Source organism: Pogoniulus pusillus, chromosome 5 (genome assembly GCF_015220805.1).
Source record: "Pogoniulus pusillus isolate bPogPus1 chromosome 5, bPogPus1.pri, whole genome shotgun sequence".
NCBI classification, from domain to species: Eukaryota; Metazoa; Chordata; class Aves; order Piciformes; family Lybiidae; genus Pogoniulus; species Pogoniulus pusillus.
Window position 1 is genome coordinate 32,627,053 of NC_087268.1, and position 23,840 is coordinate 32,650,892.

General features: G+C 39.2%; 1 protein-coding gene across 4 annotated transcripts in view; it reads right to left on the minus strand.

Moving 5' to 3' along the window:
• ARHGEF7 (Rho guanine nucleotide exchange factor 7) overlaps positions 1-23,840 on the minus strand; it is a 126,312-nt gene that overhangs the window by 66,646 nt on the left and 35,826 nt on the right. For all 4 annotated transcript variants that reach the window (XM_064143738.1, XM_064143736.1, XM_064143739.1 and 1 more), the window contains 3 exons: positions 7,633-7,717; positions 3,886-4,016; positions 994-1,195 (listed from right to left, as the gene is read on the minus strand). In XM_064143738.1, the coding sequence (XP_063999808.1) occupies positions 994-1,195; positions 3,886-4,016; positions 7,633-7,717 (418 nt within the window). The remainder of the gene's footprint in view (positions 1-993; positions 1,196-3,885; positions 4,017-7,632; positions 7,718-23,840) is intronic.

Consider the following 23,840-nt stretch of genomic DNA (forward strand, 5'->3'; position numbering starts at 1 on the left):
AGATTAGCACTCTGCAAAAAAAAACCAACAAGAAAGAAAATAGGAGGATACAACTAGATGATTTAAAAAAAACCTTATCTATGGCTGCCTAAAATAAAGTCATGTCTATTATTTTAGCACAGCCCAAGAGGTGTGTGTATTCATTGGAGTTCTGACAAGGAAAGAAGTAGTAATGCCTCTCAAAACATCCCCAGATAGTTTTATCCTATCATGTTTATCCCTAATACCTGAAAGCAAGCATAGGCAGGGGAAGAGGAAAAAATACACAACACACACCCAAACCAACAAGAAGAAACACTCCACGTGAAAAAAGGAAACAAAACCTAAGAGACTGTTACCCACATCAAAGTCCCAGTGGATTTAAAAGTGATGCTAGTTTCAACATTCACTCATGCAGATGACATTTACAGAAGGCAGCTTCACAGGACGAAGTACAAAAACAGAACTTCAGTGAGAGAACGAAGTCTGTATAAAACAAAGCTGAAGTTATGTAAACAATAAATAAAAAGATAAATTACTATTTTCCTTCAAAAACTGTTTCTAACTTTTAGTCAATTGATAGAAGCAAACAACTGCAGGAAAGTTGTCTAATGGTAAGTAATGGGATATGTTTAGAGATTTTTCTGGTGTTGTTTTTTGATTGGCTTTTGGGGGGGTGTTTTGGTTTGCATTTGTCATTTTTTGAAAGAAATTTACCAGAAACCATTTGCTATCTAAACCTGAAGCATCAATTCAAAGTGCACCACTATTAGAACCAAAATCCAGCATTCTAGGAATTCAGATCAAAGACCTCAGAGCAGTCCAACTCAAGAGACAGACAAGCAAACAAAACAGGGGCGTTTTCTGTATGTTGGCTTAAAACTCAAGTCCTAAAGCGCTCCAGAGTGGAGAAGCTTATTCACAGCAATGATTAATGCTCAGGAAGTTCAGTAAGTACAGTCAAGCTTAAACAAAAAGTATTACAATTGTTAGTGAATCAGCCAATCAACTCACCATTTGATTTTATTTCTCGTACATAGTTACTTGGAAACCACCCTGTTTTGCCATTTAGAGTTCCTTCCCACCAGCCACCTTCTTCCACTCTTGTAACGTGAATAATGTCTCCTTTTGAAAAAGAAAGTTCATCTTCATTTGTCTGTTGGAAATTAAATTTTGCTCTCACCACCAATTGATGGTTGCTGTTATCTGTCATGTCCTAGTAAAAATACAAAAAACAAAACCATCACAAAGATTTAAGTAATTATTTCATGAACAAAACAGAGATATCCACAAAATGGAAATAGCCTTTCCTCCTCACAACATTCCCCATCCATTTTTACTCTAAATGTTTCTAAGGGATGATTTGCCATTGTCTTGCAGTCTTTTCCAATCAGAAAGCAGTAACAGAGCTTAAATGAGAATTCTTAGTGCCCCCACACCCCCCCAAAAAAAATCTGTTTTCTCTGCAAATGGAAACTTTTTTTGCCTAAAACTTTCCAGGCTAGGAGGAAAACACAATTGAATTTGCTTTAATTCTGGATATAGAGTTTACATCTTAAAACTTCCCCACCTCGTAACAGATCAAATGGGAAAGTTCCACACCTGAATGGGCAAGTCACCACGATGTGTCAATGGAAGACAGTGTTCTTCCACGAAGCCTACAACACAGTCATGCAATTTACCTGAAGTACTCCATCTTATTTGCCTGAAGGTCAAAGCTGAAAGTTTTCAGCATGTCAGACTTGCAGCTGTCCATATGTATATATGCTTATTCTTTATCACTGATGTGAAGGCAGATTATCAGTCTTGTAACTATAACTACAAGATATCACTCTACCTTAACTATTATATGTTAATAGCTACTTCTTAGAAGTCTTTTAAACTAATGATAAAATTCAGCTTGAATGTGAATTTTGAATGCTAATCATTCAATAATTCATACATCATTCAATACATTCATACATCATTCAATAATTCTGAGACACGATAAACTTGCAAGCTTAAAAAGAAAACCTAAATACTTCCATTTTAAGTAACGAAAATAATCCACTGCACTGGGACTGAGAAAACAGGACTGTAAATTAAGTCTGTCTCTATTATAAGTAAAGATCAATGCCAGGTTTAAAACAAATTAACTTGATGAAAGAATGAGCATGTAAGCAACCCTAGTCAACTACCCAGGTAACAGACTCTCACCTACACGTTGTCTGTATAGTTGAGATAAAAAGATGTACTGCCTAATAACACTGGGATTTTATGTCATCTTAATTACAGCAATCATGCTATTGTTTCACAACACAAATTTAGCAATTAGACTTTTAGTGGCTGAAGAACTGTAGGAACATGAGGGCAAATTCAACTTACAGTATCTTGGGGCTTTCTGCCTGTTTTCAAGTCACATTTGACAATTAGATCAGTCCATTAGCAAATAAGTGTCTCTACTTTTGTCCTTTGCTTACACAACAGTAGTTTTGTCTTAGTCAACAGCAGAAATGCACAAGATCATAGAATGGCTTGAGTTGGAAGGAATCTTTAAGATAATCTAATTCCAACCGCCCTTCCATGGACACCTCCCACTAGACCAGACTCCTCAAAGCCTCATCCAGCCTGGTGGTAAAACTCTTCCAGGGATGAAGAGTCCAGAATTTCTGAGCTACCCATTCCAGTGTTCCACCTCGCTCATAGTAAGGGGCTCCTTCCTAATTTTAACCTACCCTGCTCTAGTTTAAAGCTGTTGTCCCTTGTCCTGTCATCACAGGCCTTAGTCCCTTCCCAGTTTTCCTGGAGGCCTCCTTCAGATACTGGACAGTTGCTATATGGGCTTTCTCTTCTCCAGGCTGAACAACCCCAGCTCTCTCAGCCTGTCTCCTCCAGCTCTCTCATCACCAAAACAGCCAGCAATACTGCACAGCAACATCAACTGAAATCTCTTTACCAAAATGACTCTCCAGTGTGGGAAACCCAGTGCAAGTTTGTAGAGAACCGTTCTAAACTGATAATCTACAGCAGCAAAATATTTCCTCAGTCTGGTCACTGTCTCTTTCCCACCTCCTTGGGCTTCTCCACCCCTTTGCAACTTTCTGCAGGGCTGCTCAAATCACAGAAATGACTTATATACTCAAAACTCTCATTACCTGGGGTGATTCAGTTAACAGCCAGTCCCACAAACAGCTGCATTAGCAAAAGTGAGTGGGTTGTGAACTGAGTAGGAGGCTGGAATCAGTGGCCTAGAGCAAGAACCTGCATGGGCACTGCTATAGAGAAAATACAAACCACACCTAAGCTTAAGCAGAGCACTGTGTTTCAAGTTTCACATAGCAATCATCACATAGTTCTAAACAGCCTCCTTAAGTCCTGGAAAATGCAATTTACAGTAGACAACCTTAGCCCTCCCTGCAAACCTTAGTGTTACTAAATGCAGTACTCTATCCTGATTTTGGTTGCACTGTAAAAAGCCTGCCCCTACCACTCAGTTCCCTGAAGGATTCACCTTGCAAAGTAACAGATAACAGGAATAGCAACCAAAATTGCCAATACTAAAAGTACTGTCTGTTGAGGTTCAAAAATTCTTCAATTCTCTGCTAAAAGTAGAGATCAAGAAAATGAGATTTTTGCCTCTGAGAAAGTAAATCATTATACTGAAAAATAAGGTGTTAATCCAGGAAGATACTGCACATGCAGACAGCACAGCTGTGAGAGAAGAATTACTTAGTTCACTGAAAGCTACATTTATTTTGGAACATCATAAAAAAAGCTGAAAAAACAGCACACCACAGGCTTGAAATCCATACGTGAAAGAGGAAACAGCTACTTTGCCACACTACTGATGAGTCTCATTAAAAAAACAAACAACAAAACCAAAATCTTAATCACACTCTGTCATGTTTCATTTCTTCTAGAACTCACCAAACTCCGATACTGTCCCTGAAAGAGTTTTGAAGTTCTACTGTGTAAAGACTGGGATCCCAGAGAATCAAAAGACTTTATCCGATGAGATGAAGGACGTGCACACACAGAGTCACTGCCCAGCCCTATGTCTGTGGGAAGGAGGGGAAAAGTAATATATTAGAAATTGAGAAATCTGCATATAACTTTCACTTACCTCTGTGAAATTCACATGCTTAAAGCAGGTTTGATGTATCCGCAGCTGCTTGATAATTCAAGATGAAAACCAGAAAAGTAATAAATAATTAGAAATCCTGGGACACTGGCCGTTTCTTCCCCACAGACAGGAGAAAAACTTCAACTAGTTAAAGAAGAGGGTTAGCGTTCTATTTCTGCATTCCTACTTGCTACCAGTCTATTTAAAAGTAATTAACCAGCATAATTTTAGCTAGTAGTCAAGAATTTTGAATGCATAAAGCTTGCTTGAAGTCAAGCCAGTCACATCTGTTTCTTAGCTCTTCCCCCTTCCATCTCCTCAATTAAAACATTCCTTCCACTGTGTCTTTTTTCCAATGTTCTTTTGTCTCATCTTTTTTTTTTGCCAGCTAAGCTATTTCTCCTTTAAAGGGAGAGGGAAGGCTAGGAGTACGAAAGAAAGCTGCCTGCTCAGAAAAATAACACCCTCCCAAAGCCTCTCTCCTCTTTCATTTCTCTCTGCTCCAAGAAGCACACCTGCCTGAGATGTGTACCCAAGGGGACATACTGACAGGATGCCACTGAGGTCCTTGTTGGCTGAGAGTAGTCAAAGGAGTGGCAGGGCAGGACAGGACTCATGCCGCTGCCTTAGCCAGGAGAAGGGCAGTTAGGGCACTGAGGCTGCCCCAGTCCTAGACAACTACCTCCTTGGTGACAGGATGTCAGCCCACTCATAGGTGGGGTATCCTCATGCAGATTAGCAGACCACAGTCAAGAGGCCAGGCTGCACCAGAAGTGGCTCCTAAGAGCCAGACTCAGAGCTGCCGGCAGGCTCTAACCAGCAAAATAGGAAACACTCCCTGTTGTATCAGCTTCTCCAGTTCTGCAGTGGAAAATATCTTCCTAACATGCACCTTTTTTCACATGAGCCATTGTTATCCTTTGAAAATTATTATCCTTAAAAACCAACTCTCTAAATACACCTCTCCTCATTCAAACTGTGCAATATTAGAACTAGTCATATTAAGGTGTGCATTTTCTATGGATTACACACTGAAGTCATTGAAGACTTCACAGTGTGAACTTGCTTTCCTAGAAGCACTAAAAGGCTATGAAGTATTAACACAAACAGTGGTGATTAAAGCTCATTACAGGAAGGACAAAGAAGTGGGACTAGATGATAAACTTACTTTGGAAACTGTAAAGTTTTTGGCTACCATTAGAATTAGCCATAAAGTTAAAGCTCCCATCACCACTGGTAAGCAAGAGTTTAGGGATTAAATGTAATTTGAAACACTGTCATGGCCAGATTGCTGTTTTTCCTAATGGCAGTTAAGTAGAAGAACTAACATAACCAAATCCATCATTATGACTTGACACAACTTATCTAGGAAAAGAGAATCAGGTTGACTCATGGCAGTGTTTGCTTCAGCCTCTGGTGAACACCATTTACACTATCAGCCAATTTTAAGTGCGGGCTGATTCCTGAACTTCTGTATTTCACAAGAGTAGAGTTAATACACCAGGACAAATGCACCTTTTGAGGCTAAATCAGAAACTGCATGTTTGAGCTGAAAAGAAATAAAGCTACTACAAAACAAAGCAGATGCAAGTTGCAAGTTATTTTTAACAATAATAACCTGAATACTTCAATGGATATATGAGGCTGCAAGCCATTTAAATCTATCAGAAGTCCAAACTGATTTTAAAGTTTCCATTACAACCCCAAACACACACTCAATGGATTTTTCAATAGGATTGTTGTCATAAGAAAAAGGTCAGCTCTGCCATCACAAACTCCTGAATGCGTGTTTGACAAATATTACCCATTTTCTCAGAAGCTTAACTCTTCCATCCATCCAAAGATTTCCAGTGTTTGTAACACCCTTTCCTCTGTTCTACAATTATCTCAACTTCTCTTACCTTATCTGCCTACAAACAGCAACCAGTAGCTTGACTCCACATCCCCTGAAGAGTTTGGTGGCAGTCTTTCATCAGTTTTCATTACTCACATTCCTGACCTGTGCATGCCTGAAACCTCTGAAGACCCACCTGGGGTTCTAAAAGCCATCTTCCAATGTCAGAGTATGTACATGAAGTCTAAAATACCTTCTACAGTCACCCAATTAAGCAAAACTGTTTGGAAAAACAGTTTGTCAGGAAAATTTATGCAGTTCTGCCTGCTCCTAAGAATGAAGCAATACCACAAGGGTTTGATTTTTTAGTTTCCATTCCATCACTATTCATTCCTCCAACAAAAGAGATGAGCCTGGATTGTTTCTAAGCTAGTTGCAATTGTGGATTTTTAATATGAGTATTAATCTATTGACCAAACAGCCACACTTTCACTCCTTTTTAAAGACAGCTTGGGCCAGCATATAGCAGCTTCAAAGATGTACTGAAGTGGTCCATATTTGCACTTCCAGACAAGACGAAAGGCAGCATCTTTAACTGGTCTTCAGTAGCTTCAAAGAAATCCACAGTATTACTCCATATCCATTCATTAGGACTAATAATTTGGTTGCAAAACTCACTCCTAAGGGGTGCTTTCCAATGAAAAAAAATCACCAAAAAAATCCTCTGTTGTCAGTGACCAGGGGAACGAAGTAACGAAATACTCTCTATGCTACTATTAAGTGAAATAACACTGCTCCACCTATGATTTTTCTATCAGCTTCCTTTTTCTCCTCACAAACTGATAAGAATGGTTCAATTTTTAAATAATCTCTCTCACCAGACTAAATCTGATGAGCATTACTGGAATCACAGAATCAACCAGGTTGGAAGAGACCTCCAAGATCATCCACTCCAACCTAGCACCCAGACCTAGTCAGCCAACTAGACCATGGCAATAAATGCCTCATCAGTCTTTTCTTGAACACCTGCAGGGATGGTGACTCCACCACCTCCCTGGGCAGCTCCTTCCAATGCCAATCACTCTCTCTGCCAACAACTTCCTCCTAACATCCAGCCTAGACTTCCCCCAGCACAACTTGAGACTGTGTCCCCTTGTTTTCTTGCTGGTTGCCTGGGAGAAGAGACCAACCCCCATCTGGCTACAATGTCCCTTCAGGTAGTTGTAGACAGCAATGAGGTTAGCCCTGAGCCTCCTCTTCTCAAGGCTAAACAACCCCAGCTCCCTCAGCCTCTCCTCATAGGCTTTATGTTCCAGGCTCCTCACCAGCTTTGTCACCCTTCTCTGGGCACGTTCCAGCACCTCAACATGTCTCTTGAATTTAGGAGCCCAGAACTGGACACAGTACTCAAGGTGTGTCCTGACCAGTGTTGAGTACAGGGGAAGAATAACCTCCCTCATCCTACTTGCCACACTGTTCCTGATGCAGGCTGATAAAAGATTCAGCCTAGCTCTGCTGCAAAGCTTTCTTCTACAGAAGAGGATAGAGAAACCAGAGAGACTACTATCAAAGTCTTAGCAAGATGAACCGCAACAAAAAATTTTCTACAACTCTGTTCATGTTTATTGTATAATGTATACAGCAACAGGCATAAATATATATTGATTTAAGTTGAAGGCAACTGTAAACAAACACTAAAGCAGAAGATACTACTTACCTGCAGTCACCTTATTTAAAGCCACAAGAGAGCTGAGAACTTTGCTGAAATTCTGTCCCTGATACAGGTCATTTGCATCAAACGTCTGGAAACAAAAATAACATGCAGTAAGTCATAGAAATAAGCCTGTAAAACTCAGTATTTCTATGCTACCATGCAAACAATGACTATAGAAGCTATTGCCAGAGCAAGGTATCAGTCTTCTAATGGCTGTTATGAACCAGAAAAGCAGTGAGATGTTCATTCCTTTAAAAAGAAAGGAAAAAAGTTACATGCACAAAAGAAGCCCCATATCAAACAACAACAAAAACCCAAATCACAACATACTGCCACCAAATCATTTTTTAACAGACAGAATACATAAACAGCTGCATTTGAGAAAAACTGAATAACACAAGCAAATAAAATTTCATTAACATTTCAATGATGATGAATAAAATGTAATTATCAGAAGAGAGGAGCTTTATTCAAACATATTAGCCAAAAGATTTACTGGGTATCACTACTCTTGGCATACTGTTCTTCGGCAGCTCACAAGCACTGTACCTAATTATTCATCAAGTGCTTTTAAAATCCACACAGTACCCCTTTATTCTACAAATCAGAGGAGAATAGTTTTCCTGAAAATTGATGGATTTTATCAAGAATGAAGTTGTGGGATAGGTTAGCTGGCAAGTGAGATTTGAAAAAGGGAAGGATAAAGCTGAGGGTTATGTTATTTCTATTTTTTAACTCTGGGAAGGAGATCCAAACCTCAAATTATCTTGTAGCAAACAAAAACACTGCAGACACTTTTAAGCTAATGTTAAACATCTGGATTTTCAGGAAGGAAAAAGGAGATTCAAAAAAAAAAAAGGGGGAGACCCATAATATTTGCTTGAGGTAAAGGAAACACTCATCCAAGGCCTCATGATAATAGTTCTCACAACAGATTCCGCATAGGTTGAAAGGCACCACAGTATTCCCTTGTGCAAGGCTAGAAAAAGGACAATAAAAGACAGCTTTCCAACCAATTTAAAAAAAATAGAAAGAGCTTTAGTTTCCTGCCACATAGCACAATTTAGCCAAAAAGTCAACAAAAAAACAATTACTTTCCTGATAACAAACCTATTCCACAGGCATTGTCAGAAAAATCTCTGCGCCAGAAAAGCAGCCTTCAGAGACAGAAGAGGAAGGACCCATATTCAGTGTGGAGAAATGAAAAAGGGACAAGAGAAGGCACATCAAACCCAAGGGAAGTGAATGTTTTCATGAAAACTGAAGTAAGCACAGAAGGGGTTGCCAAAACAGTTGTGACTGGTTATGTGATATACTGATGAAACATAGAGCAGATTTAGGAAACAACAGTATTAATTAGTTAAAAAAACATATTTAAAAAGTCTCCCAAACCATTCACAGTATTTGAGGTCACTGAATATGCTAACATGCACATTTCCCCCCTCTCCTCAGTGAGGAAAATCTCTGGTCCCAGTGACCTGCAGTTCTACCTTGGCTGTACAGGTGCTGACATATCTCAAATACAGGTGGAGCACACAGAACTCAAAAGAGCAATGTCATAAACAGACACAGAAACAAGCAGTCAGAGGTAAATACTGATACGCTCCAAGCAGCTACCACTCAAAGTCAGTCAAATAATTATTTCATCAAGTTTAAATGATCTGTAGCCCAGTAGAAGATTACTCATATATGTGAAGTTGTAAGACTAAGGAGAAGGACCAAGAGACTGCCTATATGCAAGTTTCATATAGGTTTTCCTGGAATGTGAGGCTCTGCACAAAAAAAAAATGCATTAAGAAACCAACTGATTTTATCAAAAGAATAAAGATCTGTGAAGTTTTAACAGTGCAATTTACAATGAATACAGATAACGACATTAACAAGGTGACAGGACAATACATAAAACCTCTAGTCTGGTTTTTGCATTTAAGTCAGATGAGCTTTGTAACTGTTTAAATTGGGGAAAAAAAATAATCTGTTATGGACAGCTAAGTATTAGAATTTTAGTATTTCCATTGCTATCTACAAGCTCATTGTGGTAGTTTTAAAATAACCCAACTGCAAGTACAAAGAGAACCATGGAACAATAGCCCTGATGTAAAGAAAAGAAACACATGAAAAGGAAATACATGAGACACACATTTGTGCTGATACCAAAAGTGGATCAGAAAGGTACGTAGAGGAAAAAGATTTTTGATTATTTTTTTAGGAGAAAGGCTACAAACGATGCCTTTTTTAAATAAATAAAGAAGTCCTAAACCCCTTTTAAGCTCACCTTCATCATGAATTCTGATAGAGCCAAGAGCTCGCCAAAGTCAGGCTGACTGGAGAACAAGATGTAAGAGATGCCTCACTGCCTTCTAGGCTGAGACTATATAGAGAATACCAAGAATGACCTGATTGGATCATCTCAACACGTATAGTGCCTTTAAAAAAGCCTGTATCCAGGACACACATCCAGTCTGCTACTTCACAGGAAACAACACAATGGGAGGATACAAGAACATTTGTTTCCTTGCCATTCTACATAAAGCAATTCTGACAGGAAGCCACCCTCAGCACACTCATGGCCAGCATGTATGTGTGTTAGCAACATTCGATAAAAGAAGAGGGATGTGACACCCTCCAGAGAGATTTTCTCTTAACATAACAAATGTTTAAGAATTAACTAACCTAGGGAGATAAAAAAATGAGAGGAGGAAAAAGGTTTTGAGGCAAACTCAACTACTCAATTATACAAACCTTGTTTCAAAATGCAAATTGAAAAAAAAAAAATCCAACTGCCACAAGAAAAAAAAAGCCACTCACACCCTTCTGTCTTTGTGGTGGTTTGCTCATGTCACAATATATTATTTCAGAACCCTGACATAAGTAAAGTCATCAAGATGCTTTAAATGCAGCTTCCATGAGATTGTGAGAAAACAGTCTGCTCCAGGTTTGCAAGAGACATCCCACTTGCATGTGGACAATGATCTTCCTTCTGGTACCTATAGGCAAATCAGCAGTGGTAAATGAATCCTTAAAACATATCTTCATGTTAGAACATTTAGTAACTTCCTGACTCAGTAACACTGGATGACAAACATCCCCCTCATACAACACCCCAGCTCTGTAAGAATCAAAAGTGAACTTTGAGATACGAGATTCAAGCAAAGTTATTTTTATATTGCAAACTACTACCAAACAACAAGGTCTCTGTGTCGAAATATCTTCTATAATACTAGCATAACCCAACCTTCAAATCATGTGAAAAACACATGATTTCAAACTTGCACATGCTTACAGCTCTAAAAAGCTAAATATGCAAGCACTTAGAAAGATACTACCTCGGAAATACTGACATTCATTCTTTAAACATTGTGACAGGCATATGTAGACATTAAACAAGGCTTTATGGAACCATGTTTCCAATTCACCCTTGCTTTTCAGGCAAACAATATTTTTAACTCCACTTGTCATGAAATTTATCCCCTTGTTCATTATCTTCCACCAAGACTATCAGATAAAACATTAGCCAGGACTCAAGTATAAAGCCATAATAAATCACCTCAAACAAAGACTGAGCCAAGCCATATCTTTTGAACAGATTACTTAAATAACATACATTTGTTTCTAAATTACACAGAACTGACCCCATGCAGATATGCCTTATATGAGCATTAACATGAAACACATGCATTAGAGACCAGGACTGTACTAGAAGGCTAACATCAGAAATACTTGACAATTCATAAATGTATTACTAATAGCCAATTAATTTCAAGGTTAGCAAGCTCATCTATCCCTTTAACTCTCTTATTATCAGCCCACTTTCCTATTAAGTATTTCTCTCTCACTCCTCTCTCTCCCGGATTTCTATGTCTGACATACCAATATCCCAGGGCAGATACTGTATTCTGGAAGCAGAACAGAACAAGCGGTCTAAAAACAAGGAGTCTTATATGGTTTATAACACTACATATACACTGAAGAGCATAATGACCCTTTTGGTCAGAAGTCACTAACCACCAAAGTCTGCTGACTGCCCTGACCCATGGCTTTCCCTTCCACAATCTCTGTCAATTCCAAATACAGGAGCCTGGCTTTCCATAATTATGCCTGCAATTTCTACCCCAAGGAATTGAATTGGCTGCAAACTTTGTTGGTAACAATGTTATGCCCTCTTTCGGGTCATTAAAAAAATGGTAAATAACATGGGTGAGTACAAATGGTGACAAACTCACTACAGTAAGGTACATATTGGATGGTCATTCCTCATTTTTAGTTGTATTAGTGCCATTAGTAAGCCATTTTGGAAATTCATTTTGTAAGAGCCACGCAGATTTTTCCACCAGATATTTCTTAAAACATCAAATGAAATGCTCTTAAGAGATCCATTTAAAGCACATACTAGTTGCTCAACCAGCAAGCCCATCATTTTATTTTAAAACAAAAGTGACTGCTATACATATCTGCTAGAACTCCATCACATTCAACATAGTCACAGTAATACATTCACATAATTTCAAGCCATCCAAGGCACTAATCCTCAGTGGATGAAGCCTTCCATTTAATCTGTGTTTCCTATCCAGTAGCAAAAAGGAAGTAAAATTAACAGAAGAATGTTCATCCCTCATACTCCTACAACGACCAGTATCTACTGAAATTGGAAAAACATTTACTGAACAACTAGTGAAAGGAAAACATGTGGTCAAAAACATGCCTGGTCAGAGCAGCCTACCACCTAGAGTAAACTTGCAGCAGCATTCTTTTATTCCACTTAGTCCATTTAAAGGTCTTAGGTACCCTTTATGTTATTATATTTAAAGCATTTCTCCTGAAAAGGCAAGGTCTACAACTGAAGACAAGGGAGGGAAAAAATTGAGAGTGGTTTCACCAAGCTTCAAGAGAGATATACACTTTTTCTTCAAATGTCTTCTACTGTTCTTAAATAGCTTGTATGCTTACTCAGATGCTCTGGTTATTTAACAGTCACACTAAGAAAAGTTCACATACTGGTTAAGAATAAAACAGAATTTTTTTTTCATAATGAATATTCTCTTGCCAGATTATTGCCTTGAATACAGACAGGTACAGGATTAGCAGGGGATATTAACACTAAGCATCTGTCCACTAGAAATGGATTACATCTTTCCTTAAAGCACTGCGCCATTAACTGTAGCAAATGAGAGGCTGACTTACAGGCAGCCCAGACATCTGTGCAGCTCAGATACGGCTGCCACTGTTAACCTCACTACCCAGACCTAAAATAAACTGTAACCCTTAGGCCGCATGTATTAAACTGGCAGGACACTTTCCAGCTCGGTTTGGTGGCCTCAGACTCATAGTGCGAAAGATTACAAGAACCTTGGCCTGCTCACAGAGAGGAAATGAGAGGAAATGAGCGAGTGGCCTGGCAAGGCACAGCATGTCGATCCACCTGTTCCTAGTGCACAGGCTGCAGCGTTTTTGGCCATGGGAGTAGGAATAAGGGAAAGAAAGAAAAAAGGTAATTCACAGTTAGGAATGGGTGACCTTGAAAACCATGAAGTATCTCCACCTTGGTTCACTGCACCACCACACTCAGGGTATTTTTACTGCTGGACAAGTAGGCAAGGGGAAGCCAGAGGCCATCTTGGGTTCACTTACCATGATGACACCTAATACCTATGAGACCTTTTTTTCCAGCTTGGGTGTCCTTCTGCACACAAAGTGGAATTTATTCATTCATTCTCACATCAGGTCAGCTGTAAGTGGTGCTGGGTCTCATTCAGCTATTATGCAGCAGCTGTTCCTAAAGCAGTAGTACATTATCATCTGAAAGCTGCAGTACTAAAAGGAGAGATAGGAAAAGCAGGAAACTATGACAACTGAGATAGGAAAGGAATGGGGGGAGAAGAGGAGATGATTACAAATGTTCTGGAAATCTCTATGAAGCCAACTGCTGCCCAAATGCAGTAATGTGCAGCATAAGGGAGAGCTAAAAAAAAATGACATTCTGTTTCAAAAATTCAGAGTAAGGCAAGAAAGAAAGTTTTAAAATAACTGGGAGAAAGGATCTGCAGTGCAGGCTTTCTGGTTAATCTGGTAACAGTTCACAACAGTAACTAAAACTAAGCTGTAAAGAGAAAAACTGGAATAAGTTCTACTGTTCATATAAATCTGTTCCACATAAGTTAAAATCTTAAATGTAATAAAAACACCATGTCACCTAGAAAGCTTTATTTAAAAGTGGTAAGAATTAAGACCTAACATGTTACCTACAAAAGCAGGGACAGCTGTATACAGAAGTTTGTCATGTCTGTGTACCCATGCATTTATCCAAACACATACTGATGACAAAGCTAAAGACAACAGTTAGAACAGTCCCTTACTTTAGCATCCCTGAAGATGTAAAAACTTTCCATCTTCAAGGATTTTTTTTTACCTAAACCAGCTGCACCAAAGCACTAACGGTTCTGCAGAGCATTAAGTTCAAGTACTGAATAACATTCCAGCTAAGCCACTACTTTGAAGTCAACATCTAAAGATCACCAAAACTAAACATAGACAACTTATTTTTCACCAGTCCCAGCAAAAATGGCATTAAGAGAAACACACAAATAAGTTCCTTCTTTTGGAAACTCAGTTGAGGATGACCCCTCTTTGGAAGTGCTCAAATCTGTGCAGTGTTAGTTGGTAAGCTGAATTTAATTCCTTGAGAAAGGTGTACAATTCAGTATTTCTAACCATGGACTTCTAGCAGTAGCAAACATACAGGTAGTTTAAACAAACAGAAATAGGAAGGTTAGCAATGCCTACATTTGTATAAGCATACCTGCACAGTAAAACAACAACATCCTAAACACCCTTCCAATTATTTTGTAGGTTTTGCCTCCTAAAGGTGGTATCACATTGTGATACTCTCAACTACTACAGAAAGAGATATTCAGTGGCATAGAATATTCACACATGATTGAGTACTTCAGCTTAAGAAAGCTCACTCTCCTGAATCCCAGACAGAAGTAAATTTTATGGCAATGAAATCTATGAAGAAAAAAAAAATGGGACACTGAAGGTGAGATGCCTTGGTACCTGCAAACTCACAGGTTACACCTACTTTTTCAGCTGAAACAAAGCAACTGTGTAACCACCTTCCACTACACTCAGAAAGGAAACTTCCAGAAACACACCAGTAAAACTCACCTCTATGTAATTTTTGTCTTTGTGTATCAGAAAACAGTCTCCTAAAGTATATTAGAATACACAGCTGTGGAAATGCAGGCCAAAATGTTCATACAGTACTGTAAGAAGACGCAGGATGGAGAAAAATCCATCAAGTAAACACTTCAAAATAAATACAGACAGCTCTGCTATTGAGTAAGCAGCCAGTGACTAAAAAATGGTAAAAATTAATTTTTTGTTAAGTGCACAAGGCAGAGACTGCCAGTGCATCTGATAAACAAGACCATGGTTAAATAGTTACATATTCTGGGGAAAACCGCAAGAGAAAGGTGAAGGATGTTACTGAAACTGTAACTAGCTTTTCTTCCTACAAACAAGAACTGAAAATTTTCATCCTATCCTCCTCCCAATGGCTCAGTTCCTAAGAACAAACTAAAGGCATCCAAATGAGAAGTAAAAAATAGACTTAACTACTTCACTTACCTTGAAGTACAACGCCCACCTGCTAAATAAAAACTTGCTGTACAGAAAAACAATTACACAAATGACCAAGACTAGATGCTCAGTTTAAAAGTTACATTAATTTCCTAACTTTACAGATGAGTTCTACTTAACCTTCTGTGCTCTAAGCCAGATACATTCCCTAGCAATGCTCCAGAGGACAAAGCTGAAGTCTCTGCACTGGCAGAACTGCTCCACAAGAAACCAGTAAATTTCTCAAAGGGGTCACAACAAACTTTTTTCCCCTGAAAGTGACTGTAATGAAAGAAACACATACTACTACTTAGATATTACAGAAAAACTGCAATGTGTCTGTAACCCTTGGTTCAAAAGAAGGCTCCTGCTTTCGGTTTCTTCTAGATGCCACAAACAACAAACTTACTCAGCACTAAAGGGTGTGAGCAGATCAGAAGCCAAGACTGCCATGAGGACCGAATACAATGCCACAACTAATAAAAACACAGGAAAACCCAGAGAACCAGGGATTTTCCCCAAAAGGAACAGACTGCAGAAGGAGAACAGCTTCTAGATCCTGCCTTTCACCCCCTTCAAGAACAAGGCCAACATCTATTCCAAGACTGTGTCCCCGATTCCAAGAGACACTTAGGAAAATTGGTTTCTTCTGTAACTAGTTCACTGAAGATGAATGTAGCAGAAGGAAGCCTGTGAAGCAATGTTTAGGCCTATGAGGCAGATGCTGATAGCCTGAATTAGTTTGTAAATAATCTGCAATTACTATTTAAAAAGAGGCAGGGGAAGAAAATAAAGAAATGGCAGACTCTGGTCTTCTAAATTCAATTTCTGCCTCGAAGAATATTTACTGGTCACATTTACAAAACTATAATGCCCCTTAGGTAGAGCAACCTCAAGTCGTAAGAGTGGCTGGCCCCACTTTTGTGCTGTATTTATACAGGAAAAAAAAAAATCAGCTAAACTGAGTACATCTCCATGCTCTTACCCAAAAAGACAGGAAAGATGGCCTACCATAAGTGATTTCAGATGCCCTTTGTCTAGATACATATTCTGTTGGTATTTAACTAATTTGTGAAGCATCAGCTTATTTTCAAAAGCCATATTGTATGGAGCAAGAAGGCTTGATTGGGTTCTGAGCAACCTGTTCTAGTGTGAGATGTCCCTGCCCATGGCAGAGTGGTTGGAGTTAGATGATCCCTGAGGTCCCATCCAGTCCTGACAATACTATGATTCTTTAAGTGGGCTACATAAATTATGTTCTTTTGCTTCATTATATCATAAAAAAAGGAGATAAACCAACTGGAAATCCATCCTCTGGGACCAGAATATGTAGTTACCTGAAACCTTGCTCTCAATTTGAAACCAGGGAAAACAGCAGCTACATACCAGCTTAAATCACTACACCAAATCCAAGAATCACAGTCACACAGTAAGATGGCTGAAATAGACCTTCTTGTTTTAAAACGATGTTCATAGACAAGCAGAGGAAGTCACTTAGAGAGCAAGTGCAGGGGGTGAGAGGAAGGAGTCACCTCGCTGCAAGATTTTCTACTACATGAGGTTATCATCTGCCCTCTAAAAATAGCCTGCTGGCTGGTTTACTACACTACCATGTGCTCCCACCACAACTTAAGTGCTATCACATGCTCACATTTCATCTGGAACAAACACGTAAGACCAAGTGATCAGATGATGCACAAATTCAGCATCAATGGAGAATGAACTGAAATCATGAGTCACAAAAACTGCCCCACTGACCTCAAACTACTTCATCTACTGCTTACTAGCACATCTAAGATGCTCGTTTTGTTGCGTGCAGACACACTTTTAAAATAAACATATTAGAAGCAACCTTACAAAATTGGTAGTATTAAATATGTATTAATAGATAAAGGAGAAAGATCAAAGGGGAATTGGTGTTTTGAGGCTTCTGGCTTGGGTCAGAATTTGACTAAGCACGACGATGTGTGGAAAGAAGTAGGAGAGGGAAAAATATAATACAGAAATGCAAGAAAGAAAATTTTAAAATAGGGTGTTACACACTTCTGGTTAAGAACTTATCAGAAATGTCAACTGCTTCCTGAGCATGCTGTGAGAAGTGCTAAAATTAAGAATGAAGGCTTGCCGAATTAAAATCGCCAACTGGAAAGAAGTAATTCCCAAACAGTTAGCAGAACTAACTTGTCAGGTCAGATGTTTGATTGGAGTGAATTCACTTCAATGCTTTTATCTTCAAAATTCACAGGTGAGCACCAAACTGTAAGCACACCACTTGAGGTACAGCTCCTCCCAAGAAAATTCATTTTGATTCATAGCTTACCATTTTGATTTCAGCCAGTACAAACACTGTTGAAAAGGAGCCTAGGCTGGGTCTCTGCTTGTCTCCCAGGCACCTGAAATTCTGTGATCCAGTATCTCCATTTTGAGAAAACCCATTTTGGAGGAGCAAGCACAGGACTTCATCTGGGAAGCAGCCATGATATCTGCTCTGGCAACTGACCATTCATTCTGTTGAGGGGTTGGTGGTGCTGCCTCAGCAGATAACAGGTCAGCTGGAGGTCCCAGCATTTTCAGGAAAGGAAGACAGGAAACTGGAACAAATTTGTTGTGATGGCCTGTAACCTGAGGACATTCAGCAGCTGCCAGACCAGCAGTCAAGTCATCCCTATGGCAAGTCTGTGCTGTGTCTTGCTCCTAGGTGTCTGCCTCACCTATGTGAGCCATTCATGCTCAAGATTCACAAACCCACAAATCAGGCCAAGCTTTCTGGAGTAAAGTCTCCCATTTGACCTCACACTCCTTTCACTCATGAGGTCACTAAACCCACACAGGAACTCCGTTCTTGCAGTTGAACAGGCAGAAAATGAATCCAGAAAGAGGCAGGAAGTTTGCTATGAGTTTCACAACCTAAACCAGGTCAGTACTGGAGGAGATCAGCACCTGAGCCAACACGGGGGACAGAAACATCTTGCCTTGAGGTGCTGAGAAGTATCACAGTTCAGAAATTTTCCAATAGGGTGGGGGGAAGAGGAAGCAATACACATAGCCTACATGAATAAAAAAAAAATTCCATGAAACTCAGCTGCAATCTGCCCTCACCTCAATGATCCAGCACCATGCTGATGCATTTGGTAATAAATTCCTGTAAGAAATTCAAACTTAGAGTTTGAGCAAGTATCTACAAAAATCTTCACATTCAAAATATTAGCAAAAAAATGGCCTCCAGTTGGTTACAAGTAACAACAAAAATGAAATCCATACTAGTTCTGCTTATTCATAGTAATGCCTGAGGATAGAAGCTGAAAGAAATAAAGATAGCTTTTCCCAAAACCCAGCAATTGCAAGAATTCTAGTTCTGATTATTAGCAGATAAGCTATATGATGGGCTAGGGTAGCCAAGATAGCAAGGGCAGCTAGTGGTGGTAATATAATCAGAATGGTCTAGTAGTCTATCCCAGTTCCTCTTTTTCTTCTAAACATTCTCATCTCCATGGGCTTGGATTCTTCTAGCCTCATTCTATGACCTTTGTCATTGCAGATGCCCTCCCCTAAACAAAACAGTTTATGTTCCAACTTTGACAAAACAGTCCTAAACCCAGCCTCTCACTTGCAACACATACTACCTTATCACTGCTGTCAGGGATGTATCTGCAATCCTGATCTAGAAAGCAGGTACTGGGTTTCCACAGCAGACACTGAATAGAGCAGGCTTTGGCCACCATCTGATCACTGGTTATCTATAAGGAGATGCCCTATTCCTATCATCTCCATGCAGCCAGACAGTGTCACAGAGTTCATGCCTGTGGTGGAAGTTGCCTTGCAAGATCAGGAAGGTATTTGTCCAAACACACCACAGCTGAGAACGTCCCGATGAGGACTCAGCTATGCTACCATGTGCTTTTACAAGTCATAACAGCATGATGACTGAAGAAAGAAGAATTCATTATGAGGTCTTTTCATAACCCATGAATTAAAGCTGCCTCTTGATAGAAACAATCTCTAGCAGAAGGGCATAAACTTCTACCACTAGCATCCAGAGATGCCTTATATAGAATCAGGACAAGGACTTGAAAACAATCACTGACATTCTATCTATCCTCAAAGCCTGCATCACTAAGTTGACAATATGAAAGAAAATAGAAAGGCAAATATTAGATAGAAACACTTAATAGAAATGTTCTTCTAACAGGGACTACCTACATTTAAAAAACCTCATTTTTGTTTGTTTTTTTTAAAGATGTTAGACCCCAGTCACTTCTATTCCCTCTACAGAAGTCCACAGAAATTTGCACAGCTCACTTATAGCACAAAGAATCACCTCCTTTCATTTGCAATGACCTTGCCAGCAATTGCTTTTTCTGTGTAGATCTTAGCTTACATGCAAGAAAAAACAGAAAACAACTTTCCTCCTTTCTCCATTTCCATTACTGAGACTGACCTCAAATAATCATCTTTTCAGATAACAAGAGTCAATACATTTATCTCCAACTCACACAGACTCCACTCCTTGCCTTTTTCTGTAATAACTTCAGTCTTGAAATGGCAGGCTATTGCATCTCCTTTAAATGCAACATTTCTCCTGAGCATTGCTATAAAATAATTCATCTAGATGCTATAACTCACAGTACAGTCAGGGTGATTGGCCAGGCACAACAGCTTTGTGATTTGCCAGGACTACATGATACCTGTCAGTTCAAAGCACTCCGATACTAAATTGAAATTTCAATTACAGCATGCAACACAATACTCAGCATAGCCTCAGTAGCAGAGCAATTGAAGGCAGCAAAAACACCAAGGCTTTAGAGATCAAGGAAGGAAAGAAGGGAAGAGATCCAGAAAACTACAGACCAGTAAAGCAAAAGCTTAAACCTTGTGAATTGATAAAAGCTGTAATAAGAGAACTGATGGGGTTTCCATAAACATGGAAATTGAAAATAATTACTTCCTTCTGAAACCAGTGTTGTTTTTTTCAAAACTGATCCATGCTCTTTGAAACAATCTGCCATAAACACAGGACAGTTCAGTTAAGACACCACGTCCAGCTATCCTTTGAATAGGCATCTCATCGAGGGTTGCTTTTGCTTTAAACAAAGGTAATATGAGCTAAGGGATTAAGATTCAGGAGTGCTAAACAAGTACAAAAGAGCTGTACACAAACAATTGGTTACCACTATGAAAGGGGTATCAAAGGGATCTGACTTGGGAGCCACACTACTCAATATACTATACACATGATTCCAAAAGAGAAGAGTGAATTTTCACTCCGTGAAGAAACAAGACAAAAGTAATCAAAACTTGAGTTCTTTGCAAAAAGTTACCATATGATCTTGTAGGTGATCAAATGTTAAAGCAGCAAGTGAAAAACAATGCTATCAAATGCAAAACCTACCCTCAGTCAAATTAAAACTCCAAACCTCATCACTATACTTGCAGGAAACAGAGCTATGAATTAGGTATTCCCACTGACAAGTGACAAGATGAATTAGCAGCTTCAAGAATCAGTCAAGTCATGAAGTCGAAGAGAAAAGACACTGGAAAATGTAGGAAAGAGATGCAAAAACAAACAATCAGCTTTTATTATCTCCATAGTACTGCTGCAAGTTAAAATGCAGCTCTTCTCCACCCTGATACCATAAACCAAGAAAGGATACATGCAGTTTAACTAAGCTAATGCAATGGATTTCATACAAGGAAGAGCGAGTAAATTAGAAGTATTCATCTCAGAGTAACAGGATGCAGCAAAGCATATGCATACTGTATGGAGTCATGTACATAGCATGGAGAAGAACAAAGTCACTCCTATCACAAGCCGAGGCAGCTCAACAAGCAATAGGAAGTTTATATACAACACATGCATTAACCCTGCAACTTATTGCGATACCATGCCATCATGGCAGAAAAAAAAAAAAGATCAGATAGCTTTGGGAAGAGTTGTGTGGGTCACAGAAGGAAGTTCTTCGAGCTGTTAAATACTTAGTGATGCAGACATCATCCCTGACTCCTCTAGATGCTCCTCAGCTATGGAGTCAGAAGATAGGAATATTTAAGAAAAGGTTTTCATGCTACGTTTAAACTGCCTTTTTATACCTTTTCTCCCAAGTATCTGTTACAGACAGTTACCTCACAGGATAACAAGGTAAATGGACCTTTGACTTGAACTGGCATAGTCCTCCTCAGGTCATTAAATTCACTTGGTCACTACAGAAAATCCCCTCATAAAACGTTGTTTGTACAACAATAATTACCTTTCACTCCCAAAACTCTGAAAATCATGCAGGCTTAGTTTTATAACTAATACAGGATTTAAATTTTTAAATCAAGTTTGAGTAGTCATTCTGAAAGATGCAAAATTATTACAACGTAAATTACCTGCCAGAAATTTGAGAAAACCCATGTCAGTGCAACTGAACCCTGTCACCCAAAAGCAATGCTGACTCAACACCTCCCACAGATGTACTACACACATCCACAGTGCAGGACCTGGCCACAGGATAATCAAGGTGAGACAGTTCAGACACAGAAAGCTATTTAGCCTTAGCTTTTTTTTGTGTCAGCTCACTAGAACAAACTTGTTCTGCGACTGCAGTCTGTAGATCCAGCATCAGGGAAGTGGCAGGACCCTGCTAAGACTGAACCATCAGTACTTCCCCTCACAAGGGCAGCCCACAGTAGATGATGTACAACAAACCATATTCACCATTAAGAGATGTAAACACTGTAGTAATGCTACCACGACTAAATGGAGTCACTTATACATCAGTATGAAACTTTGCATCACTTCAAAACTAACAGTTATGTCTTGATTTAAAGGACAGCAAAGAGACCAGCAAGAAGAGTTCCATGTTTCATTATACCAACATTAAAGTTACAGCACGTTACAAAAATTCCATGTGATTTCCCACACACACACAATATCTTTGCTATTTAAGTGCCACGAAAGTCAGCCCCACTCAACAAGAACAAGTTACGGATTACTATACTGACCTGTCTCCACAGATGATACTATGGAATGAGAGACCTTATACTAATGGGACTTCTCCAGAAGGTGCACAATTTTCTCAGATGCAAAGTATGCTAAGGCTTTAAGTCTAACTGAAACACTCAGAGCAAAGCACTTAAATTGTCATTTATATACCACCTTAAGAAATTATACCAAACAAATCGCATAGAGCTACAGCATTCTCAAACACAATTCATCATCAACATCACAGTAAAGGCAAGTCTCAGAACAAGCCAAAAATCAGAGCATCTTTGCAGACTGATTTCCATTACCCCTCCTTCAAAAAAACCACACGTCCACAAAACCCAAACAAAAAACCCTCCTGCTGAAATCACTGAAGTGAAAGACAGCCCTCTTACAGCCTCAACCTTTCAGCTATTAGATCAGAGTAGATATCCTGTTATTACCAGAGTCACACTGCACTGGAAATGTAACTTCTGGCAAGGGATAAAGTCCGCAAAACACACTGTTCTATGAACACAGGAAAAACAGCAACACAGCATAAAGTTCCCAACTGAATAATAGCAAAGTGTAAGGTTGAGTATTAAAAGCAGTAACTAGGGCAGTGATCATAAAGATCCAGCCTCAGGGGAGTTCACCACACACACACAAAAATCTATTACAGTGCTCTGCATACAGCAAAAACAGGTATCACACCAAGCAACAATGCCTGAGGTGATGCCCTTTCATTTTCCTTGCTTCTTAAGGCAAAGACACATAATGGTTACTTATACCTAACTTACTGCAACATATGAGAGCTTTCCTGGTTGTCTAATCACATAACCTATGACATAAAGATAAGATGTTACCAGCTACCACACACTATCATGCATCCAAAAACCCGGTGAAGATAGTGTTTTAAATGGATCAAATAAAAGCAAAGGCTTCTCCCTTACCTGAGAACAGAAAACACTGAAAGTGCTCTGAAGCTCCCAAGGTGCCACTGAGAGCAGTTTCTGCACTGTAAGGATTGCTATTAGAGCAGAAATCAACTGCTTCAGTTTTTAGGACAGGTTAGGACTGCAACACAGAGCAATGTGTCAGAGAAAAAAATTACAGCAAAATTTTGCTTTTGGAAAATACAATAGCTAAAAAACTATTTATATTTGTTCAGAACCACAAGAGCTTCCATGTGCACACCAGTTTGTTCTCTATCTGGAGCAGTGCTAACAGTTATTTTCTGTACTGTATCTTATGCATCTCTGGCTAATCCAGATCTCTTCTGGTAGGTCCTGAAAGGTGCATCCTCATCTTTCCCAATTAATAAATATTTGCAAACTCTGACTGCTTTCTGTTTCTTCTCATGTGAAAAAGCAGCAGATACTGCAAGCCAGAAGAAATTAAAATACAAAGGAGTAAGTTTTTCAATCTGCTTCTAGAACAACAAATTTAAGTACATCTTCCCAACAAGACGCTTCAGAAGCCTTTAGAAACCAAGAATATAGTTTCCACAAATCAGAATTACTCTCAAGCCTCCAGAAACAATCTCTCAAAAAGATGATGCCACAAGAGTGTTACCTGTACAGACAAAACCATTAAGGTGACGTGTATTAAAAAAATATTTCAGTTCTTGAGTAGATGAGAAACCCTTTCG